Source organism: Ochotona curzoniae, unplaced genomic scaffold, assembly GCF_017591425.1.
Source record: "Ochotona curzoniae isolate NIBS_2020 unplaced genomic scaffold, NIBS_Ocur_1.0 contig_2321, whole genome shotgun sequence".
NCBI classification, from domain to species: Eukaryota; Metazoa; Chordata; class Mammalia; order Lagomorpha; family Ochotonidae; genus Ochotona; species Ochotona curzoniae.
The window spans coordinates 23,831,153-23,844,503 of NW_024465421.1; the positions used below are offsets into that span (position 1 = coordinate 23,831,153).

Consider the following 13,351-nt stretch of genomic DNA (forward strand, 5'->3'; position numbering starts at 1 on the left):
TGTCAAACTCAGGCACCCCTGAAACCCAGCGTCTACACCAGCCCAAATGCAGACCCCAAAGGGTAGTATTTTTAATTGAAAGGCATACAAGAGAATCGAGTATTTTCCACCTGCTAGTCATTTCCCAAATTGCAAGAACAGCTGTGGCTGGGCCAAGACAAAGCCAAAAGCCAGCAGCTTCCCAGATGCTGGGCCATCCTTCTGTGCTTTCCCAGGCGCGTGAGCTTGGAGCTGGTCTGCAGTGCAGTGGGCAGCAGATGGACTACTACAAGCAGCCGTGTCCCAGTGCTGTAGCACCAGGCCTGGGAGGCATTGGTGGTTGGAAAGGTGTCCTGACAGCCACCACTGAGCCCACTGAAGGCACCTAGACCCCTGCTTCTGACCGTGGACGGCCAGCACTTCCTAGGGTGAACGTGTCCGGCACTTAGGAGGGCTGCACGGAGGGGGAGCTCAGTGGGCCCCTCAGGTAGTTCCTGCGAAATGACACCACTTCTGTCATGCAGCAGGGCCAGGATGCGTGCACCTGCCAGCTGTGCTGAGGACAACGTGGCTTATGCTAGGAGTTCTGAGACTGTTGTGTGATGGGTGATGGCACCAGGAAAGACTGGCAGGAAAGACTGGCCAGGGGACAGCTGAGTGACAAGGGAGAAGGGCCAAGGCGCCCCAGTGGGTGAGGGCTGAGGGGCTTGGGAGACCAAGTCAGCAAAGGACACAGGTGTGACAAAACAGCAAGCCAGTTTGCACAGACGTAGTGAGGTGGCCCAGGCCCGGGCACCAGGTTTATTTACCCGTCTACTTATAAGGTACTTTGGCCCTGAGCCCCGCTCCTGCTTTCTGGTGTAGCCTCAGCACCCTGGGAGGTGCCGGCCAGCAGCATTTCGTCCTCCTCCAGGAAGTTGCCCAGCTGGGCCAGCTGCCGGCGGATGAGGCTGGTGGTGCGATGCACCTGGCGTAGGCGCTGCAGCAGGCGCAGCAGCAGGGTCCGGCTGCGTTCCTGGCGTGCGCTCCAGGCATCACGCAGTTCGCGGTAGCAGTTGTGTCTTGCACGCTCGCCTGGGCCCACAGTGGCCCCACACCCCAGCGGGCAGAGCTGGCGGGCACTCTGCAGGCAGTGCTGCTGATGGTCAGCCAGGGCGCCCCGTGGCACCTGTGCCGTGCACCCCTCGTTGGGGCAAGCCGTCAGCTCAAACGGGCATGAGTCCTGGTGCTCCCTGCGACGGGCCAGGGGGCACGTGACCAGGCATCCAGCCTCGGCGTTCTTGCACTGTGGAGCGGGGGAGAGACCTGTGTGAGTGCAGCCAGGACCACCCTCCAACCCCCCGTCTGACCCTGCTCTGGAAACAGGGAGAGGTGGAAGAGGGAGAACAGAGGACCAGAAAGTCGATGTTCCAAGGGAATGATCCGTGTGAGCAAGTACTTGTGCGTACCAGGATTTCCCGTCCCCTGTAAACACTTGGGAGCTGGGAAGCCATGGCCAGCCCCCCAGAGACTTCATCCTCAGAAAAGGCTCGCAGCCTAGAACGGCCTCTTGCAGGAGCGACCAGCAGGCGGCGTGGCAGGAGCCACAGGGACCTGGGGTCCAGAGCTGCCCTCCCGGGAAGCGGCACAGGCGGCTACCTTCACTTCCAGGCGGCCTATGCTTCTGCGCAGCTTGTTCACATGCACCAGCTTTCTCCTTTTCACCTCTTTCCTGCAGCATGGACAGGTCTTCTGTCTGCAAGGAGGCGCAGTAGGGTAAGTGCTGGTGATGGGGAGGGGCAAGGAGCACCCAGGTGGTCCCTGCTCATGCCGGAGTGGCTGCCCCCAGGAGCTGGCGGTACCTGGCCAGCCACTGGAGGATGCACTTCTTGCAGAAGGTGTGGGCACATGGCAGCCTCACGGGCCTCCTGAATACGCCACGGCACACGGAGCAGAGGAAGCTGCAGTCCAAAGTGCTGGTGAAGAGGTTGAGGTCGTACCCACCACTCTGCAAGGACAGGGGCCGCATCGTCAAGGCCCAGGCCCCCAGCTCTGCACACAGCAGGGCGAGGCTTGGGGAAGGGAGGGTGGCCCAGGAGCCACTTGGACAGGCCATGCTGTCACAGGGGCACCCACCGCCCATGGGTGCTCAGCAGTGGACAGGAAAGTTCCTGGCCAGGGGTAGGAGGGACTCTCACCATGACTGGATCTGGGTAGGCAGCTGCACTGAGGGCCAAGGCCTGGGAGCAGGTATTTCAAAGCTGTGGTCTGCTGACCTCATAGTGGCATTGTCCGGCTCAGACCAATCACAGTTGTGGCTCACAGCCCAATGAGACCTTGGGCCAGGTGGCACTTGACGAAGCCTCTAGGCCAGCTTCCCCAGGTTGAGGCCCCGCACGGCCACTGGCCCCTCAGAGTGACACCCTTGTGCACAGCGTTGACGGGCTTGAAGCCGCCGTTCCCCCCACCGCGTGGCCACAGCACCCAGGGATGGGCTGGGCAGTAGGACTGTGCAGGGCCTTCAGCGGCTTGGTCCAGCTCGCTAGCCAGAGGCTGGTACCGAGCAGCAGGGCCGACTTGGCCTGCGTTGCTACATACGCAAAGGGCAGCCCGGACCAGACCCGGCCAGGTAGCGTGAGGTCCTCCCGGGCCCAGCCATGCAGTTTGCTGGACTCCATCGCGCAGTGCTGAGGTCAGTGAGGACCCACGAGGCTGAACGGACGGCAGCACCTGCTCGCTGCCCCCAGGGGCACTGGGCAGGGGCGGCGAGGGAGACCAGACCAGGACACGCAGAGGCAAGGTGGTCAACTTTTTTATTGCAAAGTCAGATATACAGAGGAGACAGAGATTGAAGTGTTAAGCCCCGGGGGGCTGAGGGAGGTGCCCAACGGTCACGGACCCCGGGAGTCGCCGCCCGAGCGCCCAAGAACCAAGTCAGAGGCTACAAGAAGCAAGAGGACTTTATTGGCGTTCGCGAACGGACCCCTACTCCAACAGGGGAGAGAAGCCCCGAACTCCGGGAGTACAGGCATCTTATAGGCACATACTACAAGCTTAGCATATTTTTGTGACAGGTCTTAGGTTTTACGGCCTTACTCTGACGCCAACTCGGGACTTTCTGGGCTCATTTCTCAGGATAAGGAACTTGCTTGTCGGGAAACAAACCCAGACATCCTTCCCGCGGGGCTGCCGCGGCCTTCCTCGTTTCTTATCTTACCTTGCAAAGCAACATACAGAAGCAACAAAAGCATGAACCCTTACTTCCTCTTTAGGAAGGTCTTCCATCCGTCGACTCACGCCCCAAGTGAGCGCAATGGCCGGAGCTGCACCGATCCGAAGCCAGGAGCCAGGAACTTCCTCCAGGTCTCCCACGCGGGTGCAGGGCCCCAAGGCTTTGGGCCGTCCTCAACTTCCCAGGTACAGGCAGGGAGCTGGGAGGGAAGTGGAGCTACCTGGACTAGAACCGGCGCCCGTATGGGATCCCGGCGCGTTCAAGGCGAGGACTTTGGCTGCCAGGCCACAGCGCTGGGCCCAGCGTGGCTAGCTTTCTTGTCACCGACAGGAACGCGTCCTCGCACGCCGACGTCCCTCCGTCCGCAGCTGTCAGGTCCGGCGGCTTCGTCCTGCGGGGACACGCGGGAAGCGGTCAGCGCGGCCGCCGCTGTCGGGGCCTGGGTTTCACGCCCCCGCACGAGGCAGCGGGGGGCGAGCTGAAGCCCCGGTGGCTGTCGGCGCCCGGTCTCACCCGCGGCCACGGGCACGGCCGGGGCGACTTTCAGGAGGCGCCGGGCTCCGCGAAGAAGAACGTACCTGGACGGACCGGAGAGGGAGCCGCGGGATCGGCCGGCCTTTATACCCGCCCGGGCGTTCCCTCAAGTCCCCGGGCCACGCGCGCACGGAACGCGCAGGCGCGCGCAGAGCGCGGCTCGGAGAGGCGGGGCCTGGGAACGCGGAGCCAATCGCAGCCTGCCAGAGACGAGCGGGGGCGGGAGCAAGGAGCAGCCGAGATCTCGCGACGCTAGGTGGGGTATAAATGCTGCGGCCTGGTTGCGGCCTGTCTTCTTTTTCTCCGGGAGAACACGTGAGTGTCCGCGCGGGGCGTCTGCGCGCGGGGCGGCGGGGGCGGTCGGCGGCCATCGGCCTCTCGCGCCCGCGCCGCCTGCCCAGGGCCGCTGCGGGTGTCCACTGGGCGGCGGACGCGCACCTGACGGGCCGGCCGCTTTGTGTTTCGCAGCAAATGGCGGATGACGCCGGTGCAGCAGGAGGCCCGGGAGGCCCGGGGGGCCCCGGCATGGGAGGCCGAGGCGGCTTCCGCGGCGGCTTCGGCAGCGGGCTGCGCGGTCGCGGGCGCGGCCGGGGACGTGGGCGCGGCCGGGGCCGGGGAGCGCGCGGCGGCAAGGCCGAGGACAAGGAGGTAGGTGGGCGCGGGGCGCGGGGCGGACGGCGGGACCCGAGGGCCTGGCTCCGCGCGCCGACCACGCTCGCTCGCTCTCTAGTGGATCCCCGTCACCAAACTGGGCCGCCTGGTGAAGGACATGAAGATCAAGTCCCTGGAGGAGATCTACCTGTTCTCGCTGCCCATCAAGGTACGGGGGCCGCGCGGCGAGGGAGGCGCCGTGCCGAGGGAGGCCGCGCCGTGACCACCCCCTTCTGCCCTAGGAGTCTGAGATCATCGACTTCTTCCTGGGCGCGTCCCTCAAGGACGAGGTGCTCAAGATCATGCCGGTGCAGAAGCAGACGCGCGCCGGCCAGCGCACCCGCTTCAAGGTACCCGCCCGCGCGCCGGGCTCTCCCAGCTCTGCACGGCCGCACCGCCTTCCCCGTACGGCCTTCGTTAAGGGGAGAGAGAGCAAGGCGCCCCCCGGGACCTGGACCGGCCCCGCCGTGGCCCCTCCCGACCTGGGGGCGCGACAGACCCTGGGCGGGGTGCTGCGAGGGCCCCCCGCCTGACACACGCTCTTGCAGGCCTTCGTCGCCATCGGAGACTACAATGGCCACGTGGGCCTGGGCGTCAAGTGCTCCAAGGAGGTGGCCACGGCCATCCGGGGCGCCATCATCCTGGCCAAGCTGTCCATCGTGCCGGTGCGCCGAGGCTACTGGGGCAACAAGATCGGCAAGCCCCACACGGTGCCCTGCAAGGTGACGGGGCGCTGCGGTTCCGTGCTGGTGCGCCTCATCCCTGCGCCCCGTGGCACTGGCATCGTGTCGGCACCTGTGCCCAAGAAGTTGCTCATGATGGCTGGTATTGACGACTGCTACACCTCGGCCCGCGGGTGCACCGCCACCCTCGGCAACTTCGGTAGGTGGGACTCGGGGTGGGCCGGGAGATGAAGCCACTCGGGGCGGGCCACCCACCTTCCTCGTGTCACTCTTCCAGCCAAGGCCACCTTTGATGCCATCTCCAAGACTTACAGCTACCTGACTCCCGACCTCTGGAAGGAGACGGTGTTCACCAAGTCTCCATACCAGGTGCCCACACTGCCCACCACAGGGAGCTGGGTTTTGGGCTGCACCCTGTGCCCACAGGGCTAACATCCCGTTTGCTTCTCCCGGCAGGAATTCACGGACCACCTGGTAAAGACGCACACCCGTGTGTCCGTGCAGAGGACCCAGGCTCCCGCTGTGGCTACCACCTAATTTTGTACACAGAGAAAATAAAGCAATTTGAACTGAGAGTCATTCTGTGTGTGTGTCGTGTCAGTGAGTCAAACGGAGGCCAGTGTAGCCCGGTCACTTTATTGAGGTTTTGTTGAGGTCACGGGGGCACCTTCAGGCCGCAGCCGCCTCCTTGGCGGCCTTCCTCTCCGCCAGCATTCGTTGCTTTTGCTTGGCCAGGCACTTGCGGGCCGAGTAGTGCGCGCCCAGGTCGTGGTCTGGGGAGGAGCAGGGAGTCAGGCAGGGTGTCGGGCAGAACCGGCCGCCCTGCCCACGCCCCACGCCCAGGCCGGCCTCACTCACAGCGGTCCTGGAAGGCCTTGGACACGGCGGTGAACTGCTGCAGCTCGCGGGCACACAGCTGCCGGTAGCTCTCGCCCTCGCGCTGCTGGCACGCCTTGAGCCGCTCCTGCACGATGTTGACGATCTCCTGGTCCACTTTGCTGCAACGGGTGCAGTGCCTGAGCCGCCCGCACCCCAACCAGCCACCGCATCCTCCCCCGGCCAGCCCCGACCTACTAGTCCCGCCGCCACTGCATCTCGGCCTCGAAAATGCACGGGACGTCGCCGTCGGCGCACTGCGTGATGTCGGGCACGCGGCGGTACTGGCGGTGGTAGTAGTAGTACTTGTTGTTGGCTCGCTGCTGCTCAATGAAGTCTGCCCAGAGACACCCCGGCTTTCAGAGCGCGGCCCGGAGCCCCAACCCCGGCTCTGCTCCAAGCGGGCCGTGCACCCCCCAGGACCCCCGGCTGCTCGGCCGTGCCCCCCAAGGACCCCCGGCTGCTCGGCCCTGCACCCCCAGGACCCCCGGCTGCTCGGCCCTGCACCCCAAGGTCCCCCAGGAGCCCCGGCTGCTAGACCATGCACCCCCCAGGACCCCCGGCTGCTAGACCATGAACCCCCAGGACCCCTGGCTGCTAGACCATGAACCCCCAGGACCCCCGGCTGCTCGGCCCTGCACCCCAAGGTCCCCCAGGAACCCCGGCTGCTCGGCCGTGCACCCCAATGGCCCTCAGGCGTGAGAGGGCGCCCCGTACCTCTCGCCAGGGTCACCGGCCTGTCCACCAGGAGGTCGAAGGCCTTCGTCAGGTAGGTGATGGGGTTGGGCAAGGAGGTCTGCGGCGAGGGCGCCGGAGTGCGGCTCGGGGGCTCCGGGTACACGTCCTTGTCCCAGCTGTCCGGCATGGCGGCGGCCGCTCTTGCTCCTTCCCACTGCGGAGGACGCTCTGGGCAGCTGCGCTTGCGCGGTGGCGGCCGCGAAGCCGCCTGGGACTTGGAGTTCGCCAGGCTAGCTCCTGCGCATGCTCGGAAGCGTCCCCGTTCGGGGCGCCCTCGCATGGGTTCTCGGCGTCATTGCAGGCGCACACCCGCCCCCCCCCCCCCCCCCCCCCTCGCCTGGGTGCTGCTGGTCCTGGTGCCAGGTACAGACAAGTCTTTTTCTATGTCACTGCCCCACCGGAGCCCGTCAGGGGCCAGCATGGGACAGGGCGTGGGGCTTGTCCTCAGGACACGCCCGTAAGGAGAAACGGGGTAAAGGAGTTCTCTGTCACCAGCTGTTTGCTGGCCCAGACTCTGGCGTGTGTCCTTGATGACCACGGTGCATGTTGGTCCCATCCTGCCCAAATGTTGGGACCAGCAACAAGAGCACTGAGCTATAACCTAGGAACCTGAAGAACCTAGATGTGGGTGCAGTCAGGGTCTGAGATGTTGACATTGCACGAGAGTGCTGCTTCAAGTCCTGGGTGCTCCACCTCAAATCCAGCTCTTGCAAATGCACCTGGGCAGACAGCGAGGATGGTCCAAGTCTTTGGGTTCCTGCCACCCACCCATGTGGGAGCTACTTAAGAAAAAAAAAAATCCAGGGCCCAGCGCGATAGCATAGTGGTTAAAGTCCTCACCTTGCATGCGCCAGGATCCAATATGAGCCTGATTCTAATCCCAGCAGCTCCAATTCCCATCCAGCTCCCTGCTTGTGGCCTGGGAAAGCAGTCAAGGACAACCCAAAGCCTTGGGACCCTGCACCTGTGTAGGAGACCTGGAAGAGCTCCTGGCTTCAGATTGGCATAGCACCAGTCATTGCAGTCACTTGGGGAGTGAATCATCAGATAGAAGATCTTTCTGTTTTTCCTCCTCTCTGTATATCTGACATTGTAATAAAAAATAAAATAAATCTTAAAAAAAATCCCAGCAGCCCCACTTCCCATCCAGCTCCCTGCTGTGGCCTGGGAAAGCAGTCGAGGACAGCCCAAAGCCTTGGGACCTGCACCCTGTGGGAGACCCGGAACAAGCTCCTGGGTTCAGCTTTGTATGTGTGTGTGTGTTTTAAAGATTCATTCATTTATTTGTTTGTTTATTTATTTATTAAGATTTATTTTATTTTTATTGGAAAGGCAGATATACAGAGAGGAGAGACAGAGAGGAAGATCTTCCAGCCAATGATTCACTCCCCAAGTGAGCGCAACGGCCAATACTATGCCGATCCGAAGCCAGGAGCCTCTTCCAGGTCTCCCACACGGGTGCAGGTTCCCAAAGCCCTGGGCCGTCCTCGACTGCTTTCCCGGGCCACAGGCAGGGAGCTGGAAGGGAAGCGGGGCTGCCGGGATTAGAACCTGCGCCAGCCCATAGGGGATCCCGACGTGTTCACGGCGAGGACTTTAGCTGCTAGGCCACTGGTTTTGGATCAGCTCAGCTCCAGCTGTTGAGGCTGCGTAGGGAGTGACTCATCTTACAAAAGATCTTCTCTGTCTCTCCTCCTCTCTATGTATATCTGACTTAGCAATAAAAATAAATAAGCCTTAAAAAAATAATAATGCAAGTGTGGATTCTCACAGTGGCATCCCAACATGGGATCCAGGCACCCCCAGTGGCTAATGTGCTGCACCCCAGTGCTGTCCCTAGGGGTCCAGATTTTAAAAGCTACCCCTGCATGAACTTGGGGTGCTGGGTCATCCTTGCTGCTTCCCCTCTGGAGAACATGACCCCCCAGTATGCAGACTGACAGAAGCCCCCAGCAGGACCGTTTGTCCCCTAGCACACGGGAGTTGTTCTCCTGAGAGAGGGTTATGCTTAAGGAAGGCCAGTCCAGGTGCCCCTCCCCCGCTGTCCGCTCCTGGCACCGAGGCCAAGCCGCTGTGGCAGATGACCACACTCTCCTGCCAGGTGCTAAATCCGGGAGCTGCCTGCCTGTGTCCCGGCCCTGCCACTTGCCCTCCGGCGCCTGGCAGGGAGGCCCCTTCTCACTCAGGGGTCTGCAGCCATGGTCAGTGGAGCCAGGGTCACAGCCATGGGACATGTGTGGGCTGAGCTGGAGCCAGGGTGGGGGTGGCCTTTCACATTGCGGGGAGAAGGGAGACAGGCTGACTCTGGCCTCTTCCCAATGAGAGCGGTTCTTAGGGCTGGGCAGCTTGAGGAGGTCTGAGGAGGCAGCAGGGGTGCAGGGCTGGGCAGGTGGGATGGACAGGATGAGGAGCTAGGCAGGCACACGTGCCGCCGGGCCCTCCTGCCCGAGGGGGCTTCCCTGCCGAGCCCTGCAGGCCGAGCCCACTGAGGTGGGAAGCCGCCTGAGGACGGACGGAGGCCCAAGGGCCGGCCGGCCTCCCTCTGGCTCTCTGGGCTCATCCTCACACATTTCGCTCTCCCTCCCTTCTGCCTGCAGTCCCACCGGAAGTTCTCAGCTCCTCGGCACGGACACCTGGGCTTTCTGCCCCACAAGAGGAGCCGCCGACACCGGGGCAAGGTGAAGACATGGCCACGGGATGACCCCAGCCAGCCTGTGCACCTCACGGCCTTCCTGGGCTACAAGGCGGGCATGACACACACCCTGCGGGAGGTGCACCGCCCGGGGCTCAGTGAGTCACTGTCAGGTTGTGGGGGAGCCCAGGGCGGCTGGGGACCTGAAGTCACGCTCAGGGTCCAGGGAGGGCCAGCTGACAGAGAGGACAAGACCCTGGGCTAGGGATTCCCAGTCAGGGCAGTGGTGCCAGCTGGCCCCTGAGCCGCGGGCGGTGCTGCCTCAGCAGGAAGCTGCACATCAAACGCAGCCCTATGTGGCCCTGGGTGTCTGGGCCGCGGTGGCCACCTGCTCCCTGGGTTCTTTGCTTGGAGTCAGTCGTGGCCCCTCCCGGGAGAGGTGGTCCACTTGCTTAAATGGCTGCGATGGCCAGGCCTGGGCCAGGAGCCAGGAACTGCGCGCTGGTCTCCAGCACTTGGGCCGCCCTCCATTGCCTTCCCCGCGCGTCAGCGGGGACCTGGATTGGAAGTGGAGCCCTTCACTGAGGGGCATTGGGGCCACTGCCAAGCTGTTTTCCAAGCCGCCCGAGCGGTAACATCCACAAAATCGTGCTTTATGGGGTAACAGCTACACATACGTCTGTGATGACTCGGGGCTCCGGTAGAAGAGGGACAGCCCCTCGCAATGGGGAACAGCTCCCCTTCCCCTCTCGCACCCCACCTAGAAATCTCCAAGCGGGAGGAGGTGGAGGCAGTGACCATAGTGGAGACGCCGCCGCTGGTGGTGGTGGGCGTGGTGGGCTACGTGGCCACGCCTCGCGGCCTGCGCAGCTTCAAGACCGTGTTCGCCGAGCATCTCAGCGATGAATGCCGCCGCCGCTTCTACAAGGACTGGTGAGGGCGCCCTTGGCCAAGCCCTTGGCCCGACCAAGGCCGGGAGGATGCTGGCCTAGGGGGAAGGGCAAGGACCGACCCTGAGGGGGCGGTCAGGAGGGCCGTGTGCGGGCGCATGAGTCCCGCCGCCCCTTCTGCACAGACTCGGGAAGTCCAAGGCTTCTGTAAGGTGGGGTGAGCGGTGGGGCAGAGCGGCAGACAGGCTGGCCTCAGGTGTCGGACCCCAGGGCTGGCCCACATCCCCTTATCCAAGCTCCCACACACCCTGGGGTCCCACCAGCCAGGGAGGGAGCCTGCTCTGCAGGGGTATTTCCAGGCAGGGCTCAGCACCAGGGGTGCCCGCTGCCGACTGCCCGGCACAGCACCCCGGTCCCTGGGCTCCCCCTGTGTGGCTCAGGCACAGGAGCAAGAAGAAGGCTTTCACCAAGGCTTGTAAAAGGTGGCGTGATGCCGATGGCAAGCGACAGCTCCAGAGGGACTTCGCTGCCATGAAGAAGCACTGCAAAGTTATCCGGGTCATCGTCCACACCCAGGTCAGCGCGCCCTCCCCGCCGCCGGCAAAACAGCCCCAAAATAGCACACTCCTGACAGCTGCAGGGGCCCGAAGGGCTGGCCAGGAGGCTTCGCTGGGCACAGGCGTGGGACGTCCAGTGTCAGGGCCCTCCTAGGGGTCCAGGGCAGTGGGGCATCTGCCTGGGATGGCCCGATGGGCCGGGGGCTCCTGCCCAGCGTCTAGTGCAAGGCTCAGCTGCTGGCTCTGTGTCTTCTGCCACCGAGTGTGTGTGAATCCACCATTATCCCTGGGGGCTTATGCAGATGACAGGCGCCCAGCAGCATCTGGACACCCAGCTGGCAAGGAAAGGCCTCTTGGTTGTCCCCCTCCCCACCTCAAACTGCCCACTGGGGCCTGCCCATCGCCCTGAGCAGACGGGTAGACCACAGGCCATGGGCGCTGTGAAGCACACACTGAGCTATTTGCCCTGCTCACCCCTTGTCCACGTCCACTCACCCCCTGTCCAGCCCTGCTCACGCCCTGTCCAGCTCTGGTCAGCACTGTCCAGCTCTGGTCAGCACTGTCCACCTCTGGTCACCCCCTGTCCACCTCTGGTCACCCCCTGTCCAGCTCTGCTCACCCCTGTCCACCTCTGGTCAGCCCTGTCCAGCTCTGGTCACCCCTGTCCAGCTCTGGTCAGCCCTGTCCACCTCTGGTCACCCCCTGTCCACCTCTGCTCACGCCCTGTCCAGCTCTGGTCAGCCCTGTCCACCTCTGGTCAGCCCTGTCCAGCTCTGGTCAGCCCTGTCCACCTCTGGTCACCCCCTGTCCAGCTCCACCTGGCCACATTAGTCTCTTCTATTCCTGCATGCTGCTCTCCCGCACCCCCAGAGGCCCAGGGAGGCTGTTCTCTCCCCGTCCCTGCCCCATTCCAATGCGGACTCCCCAAACCTTGGGTGCCCTGAGTGCCCCATATATTGCCCTCACGCGCCAGGCACACTCCACAGATGAAGCTGCTGCCCTTCCGGCAGAAGAAAGCCCACATCATGGAGATCCAGCTGAACGGCGGCACAGTGGCTGAGAAGGTGGCCTGGGCCCAGGCCCGGCTGGAGAAGCAGGTGCCGGTGCACAGCGTCTTCAGCCAAAGCGAGGTCATTGATGTCATTGCTGTCACCAAGGGCCGGGGGGTCAAAGGTGGGGACCAGCGGGGTGGCGTAGGGGCCGGCAGGGTGGGGGTGGGGTCAACGGGGTGGGGTGGGGGTCAGAGGGGAGTTGGCAGTGTGTGGGCGGGGGCAGCTGGAACATCTCTCAGCCCCCAGCACCTTCCCCCTACAGGGGTCACGAGCCGCTGGCACACCAAGAAGCTACCGCGCAAGACCCACAAGGGCCTGCGCAAGGTGGCCTGCATTGGTGCCTGGCACCCGGCCCGTGTAGGCTGCTCCATCGCCCGGGCTGGGCAGAAGGGTTACCACCACCGGACGGAGCTCAACAAGAAGGTGTGCTCCAGCCCCCAGCCCCAGCAGGGAGTGTGTGAGTGTATGTGAGTGTGAGTGAGTGTGTGTGAGTGTGTGTGAACGTGTGTGCAGCCTCTGGATGTCCCCGGGATGTGAGCAGGCCCCAGGAGCTGACCGCCCGGCCGCTCCTTCCCCGCACAGATCTACCGCATTGGTCGGGGGCTGCACGTGCAGGATGGGAAGATGGTTAGAAACAACGCGTCCACCAACTACGACGTGACGGACAAGTGCATCACACCACTGGTGAGGAGGCAGCCCGGCTGGCCCCGGCCCTGCGGGGCCCACAGCGGCCGTCCACCCCTGCAGGCCAAACGCCCGATGCCCTGTGGACGCTGCGATCAAGGGGATGTGGGGCGAGCCCCGGGCTCACAGGCCCCTGACCGGTGCCTCTCCCCGCCACCCTCTGCCCAGGGCGGCTTTCCTCACTACGGGGAGGTTAACAACGACTTCGTCATGCTGAAGGGCTGCATTGCGGGCACCAAGAAGCGGGTGATCACGCTGAGGAAGGTCAGGGCGCGGGGGACGCTGCCTTCCGCGGGGCCGCGGGTCGGCAGGAGCCAGGCGGGAGGTGACCCGACTCTCCTCGGCCCCCAGTCCCTCCTGGTGCACCACAGCCGCAGGGCCCTGGAGAGCATTGAGCTCAAGTTCATCGACACCACCTCCAAGTTCGGGCACGGCCGCTTCCAGACGGCCCAGGAGAAGAGGGCCTTCATGGTGAGCCGGCCGTCCCCCCGCACCGCGGGCCCGAGGCGTCCAGTCGGTGCCGCGGGTGACGCCCTCCTGTCCCCGCCAGGGCCCCCAGAAGAAGCACCTGGAGAAGGAGAAGCCGGAGGCCGCGGGGGACCTGTAGGCGGCGGGACACGGAGCCCGGCCCGCTGCCCCATCCGTCCAATAAAAGCCGGACACAGCCGTCTTAGTCTCGCACTGTCCGGGCCGAGCCCGCACCCTGCGCCGGCCACCCCGGGCGGGGCGGGGTTTCGGGCCGCGGGGGCGGGGCCGTGGGAAGGCGGCTCGGGAGTGGTCCTTGCTCGGTGGGCGGGGCTTGATGAGAGTGATAGGATGGTTCCTCTGGGGGCGGGGCCTCTAAAGGCTGAAGCGGAACGCTTC

The 13,351-nt window shown here is 64.1% G+C and overlaps 4 protein-coding genes and 2 non-coding genes across 6 annotated transcripts; 3 read left to right on the forward strand and 3 right to left on the reverse strand.

Moving 5' to 3' along the window:
- Positions 1 to 796: 796 nt before the first annotated feature.
- Positions 797 to 2,636, reverse strand: LOC121151902 (RING finger protein 151-like). Its single transcript, XM_040973754.1, has 4 exons — positions 2,519 to 2,636; positions 1,821 to 2,010; positions 1,618 to 1,714; positions 797 to 1,264 (listed from the first exon to the last, which is right to left on the reverse strand). The coding sequence occupies exons 1-4, from the start codon at positions 2,634 to 2,636 to the stop codon at positions 797 to 799; spliced, it is 873 nt and encodes a 290-aa protein (XP_040829688.1).
- A 981-nt stretch (positions 2,637 to 3,617) lies between these two features.
- Positions 3,618 to 3,742, reverse strand: LOC121152109. The gene has a single exon (XR_005883239.1). It is a non-coding gene; the product is annotated as a small nucleolar RNA ACA64 (small nucleolar RNA).
- Positions 3,743 to 3,983: 241 nt separating this feature from the next.
- LOC121151773 (40S ribosomal protein S2-like) lies at positions 3,984 to 5,633 on the forward strand. The gene is made up of 7 exons (XM_040973567.1): positions 3,984 to 4,039; positions 4,193 to 4,372; positions 4,455 to 4,544; positions 4,618 to 4,725; positions 4,924 to 5,257; positions 5,336 to 5,427; positions 5,515 to 5,633. The coding sequence occupies exons 1-7, from the start codon at positions 3,992 to 3,994 to the stop codon at positions 5,593 to 5,595; spliced, it is 933 nt and encodes a 310-aa protein (XP_040829501.1). The 5' UTR covers positions 3,984 to 3,991; the 3' UTR covers positions 5,596 to 5,633.
- LOC121152100 lies at positions 4,745 to 4,874 on the forward strand. The gene has a single exon (XR_005883231.1). It is a non-coding gene; the product is annotated as a small nucleolar RNA SNORA64/SNORA10 family (small nucleolar RNA).
- A 45-nt stretch (positions 5,634 to 5,678) lies between the features above and the next one.
- Positions 5,679 to 6,838, reverse strand: LOC121151774 (NADH dehydrogenase [ubiquinone] 1 beta subcomplex subunit 10). Its single transcript, XM_040973568.1, has 4 exons — positions 6,652 to 6,838; positions 6,133 to 6,271; positions 5,917 to 6,056; positions 5,679 to 5,831 (listed from the first exon to the last, which is right to left on the reverse strand). Exons 1-4 carry the CDS (start codon positions 6,797 to 6,799, stop codon positions 5,728 to 5,730), a joined length of 531 nt encoding a protein of 176 aa, XP_040829502.1. The 5' UTR covers positions 6,800 to 6,838; the 3' UTR covers positions 5,679 to 5,727.
- Positions 6,798 to 13,094, forward strand: LOC121151903 (60S ribosomal protein L3-like). Its single transcript, XM_040973755.1, has 10 exons — positions 6,798 to 6,917; positions 9,270 to 9,462; positions 10,069 to 10,237; positions 10,635 to 10,770; positions 11,738 to 11,924; positions 12,066 to 12,226; positions 12,386 to 12,487; positions 12,656 to 12,751; positions 12,839 to 12,958; positions 13,038 to 13,094. The coding sequence occupies exons 1-10, from the start codon at positions 6,798 to 6,800 to the stop codon at positions 13,092 to 13,094; spliced, it is 1,341 nt and encodes a 446-aa protein (XP_040829689.1).
- Positions 13,095 to 13,351: the final 257 nt, after the last annotated feature.

Excerpts from the sequence above, each read along its gene's own strand:
- LOC121151903 (XM_040973755.1), top strand. The coding sequence starts at position 6,798 with ATGGCGGCGGCCGCTCTTGCTCCTTCCCACTGCGGAGGACGCTCTGGG. Across the intron at positions 12,227-12,385 it reads GGACGGAGCTCAACAAGAAG|ATCTACCGCATTGGTCGGGG; the intron begins GTGTGCTCCAGC and ends TTCCCCGCACAG. Across the intron at positions 12,752-12,838 it reads GGGTGATCACGCTGAGGAAG|TCCCTCCTGGTGCACCACAG; the intron begins GTCAGGGCGCGG and ends CTCGGCCCCCAG.
- LOC121151902 (XM_040973754.1), bottom strand. The coding sequence starts at position 2,636 with ATGGAGTCCAGCAAACTGCATGGCTGGGCCCGGGAGGACCTCACGCTA. Across the intron at positions 1,715-1,820 it reads ATCCTCCAGTGGCTGGCCAG|ACAGAAGACCTGTCCATGCT; the intron begins GTACCGCCAGCT and ends GCCTCCTTGCAG. Across the intron at positions 1,265-1,617 it reads TAGGCCGCCTGGAAGTGAAG|TGCAAGAACGCCGAGGCTGG; the intron begins GTAGCCGCCTGT and ends CCCGCTCCACAG.
- LOC121151773 (XM_040973567.1), top strand. The coding sequence starts at position 3,992 with ATGCTGCGGCCTGGTTGCGGCCTGTCTTCTTTTTCTCCGGGAGAACAC. Across the intron at positions 4,726-4,923 it reads GCCAGCGCACCCGCTTCAAG|GCCTTCGTCGCCATCGGAGA; the intron begins GTACCCGCCCGC and ends ACGCTCTTGCAG. Across the intron at positions 5,258-5,335 it reads CGCCACCCTCGGCAACTTCG|CCAAGGCCACCTTTGATGCC; the intron begins GTAGGTGGGACT and ends TCACTCTTCCAG.
- LOC121151774 (XM_040973568.1), bottom strand. The coding sequence starts at position 6,799 with ATGCCGGACAGCTGGGACAAGGACGTGTACCCGGAGCCCCCGAGCCGC. Across the intron at positions 6,272-6,651 it reads GCCGGTGACCCTGGCGAGAG|ACTTCATTGAGCAGCAGCGA; the intron begins GTACGGGGCGCC and ends GTCTCTGGGCAG. Across the intron at positions 6,057-6,132 it reads ATGCAGTGGCGGCGGGACTA|CAAAGTGGACCAGGAGATCG; the intron begins GTAGGTCGGGGC and ends CACCCGTTGCAG.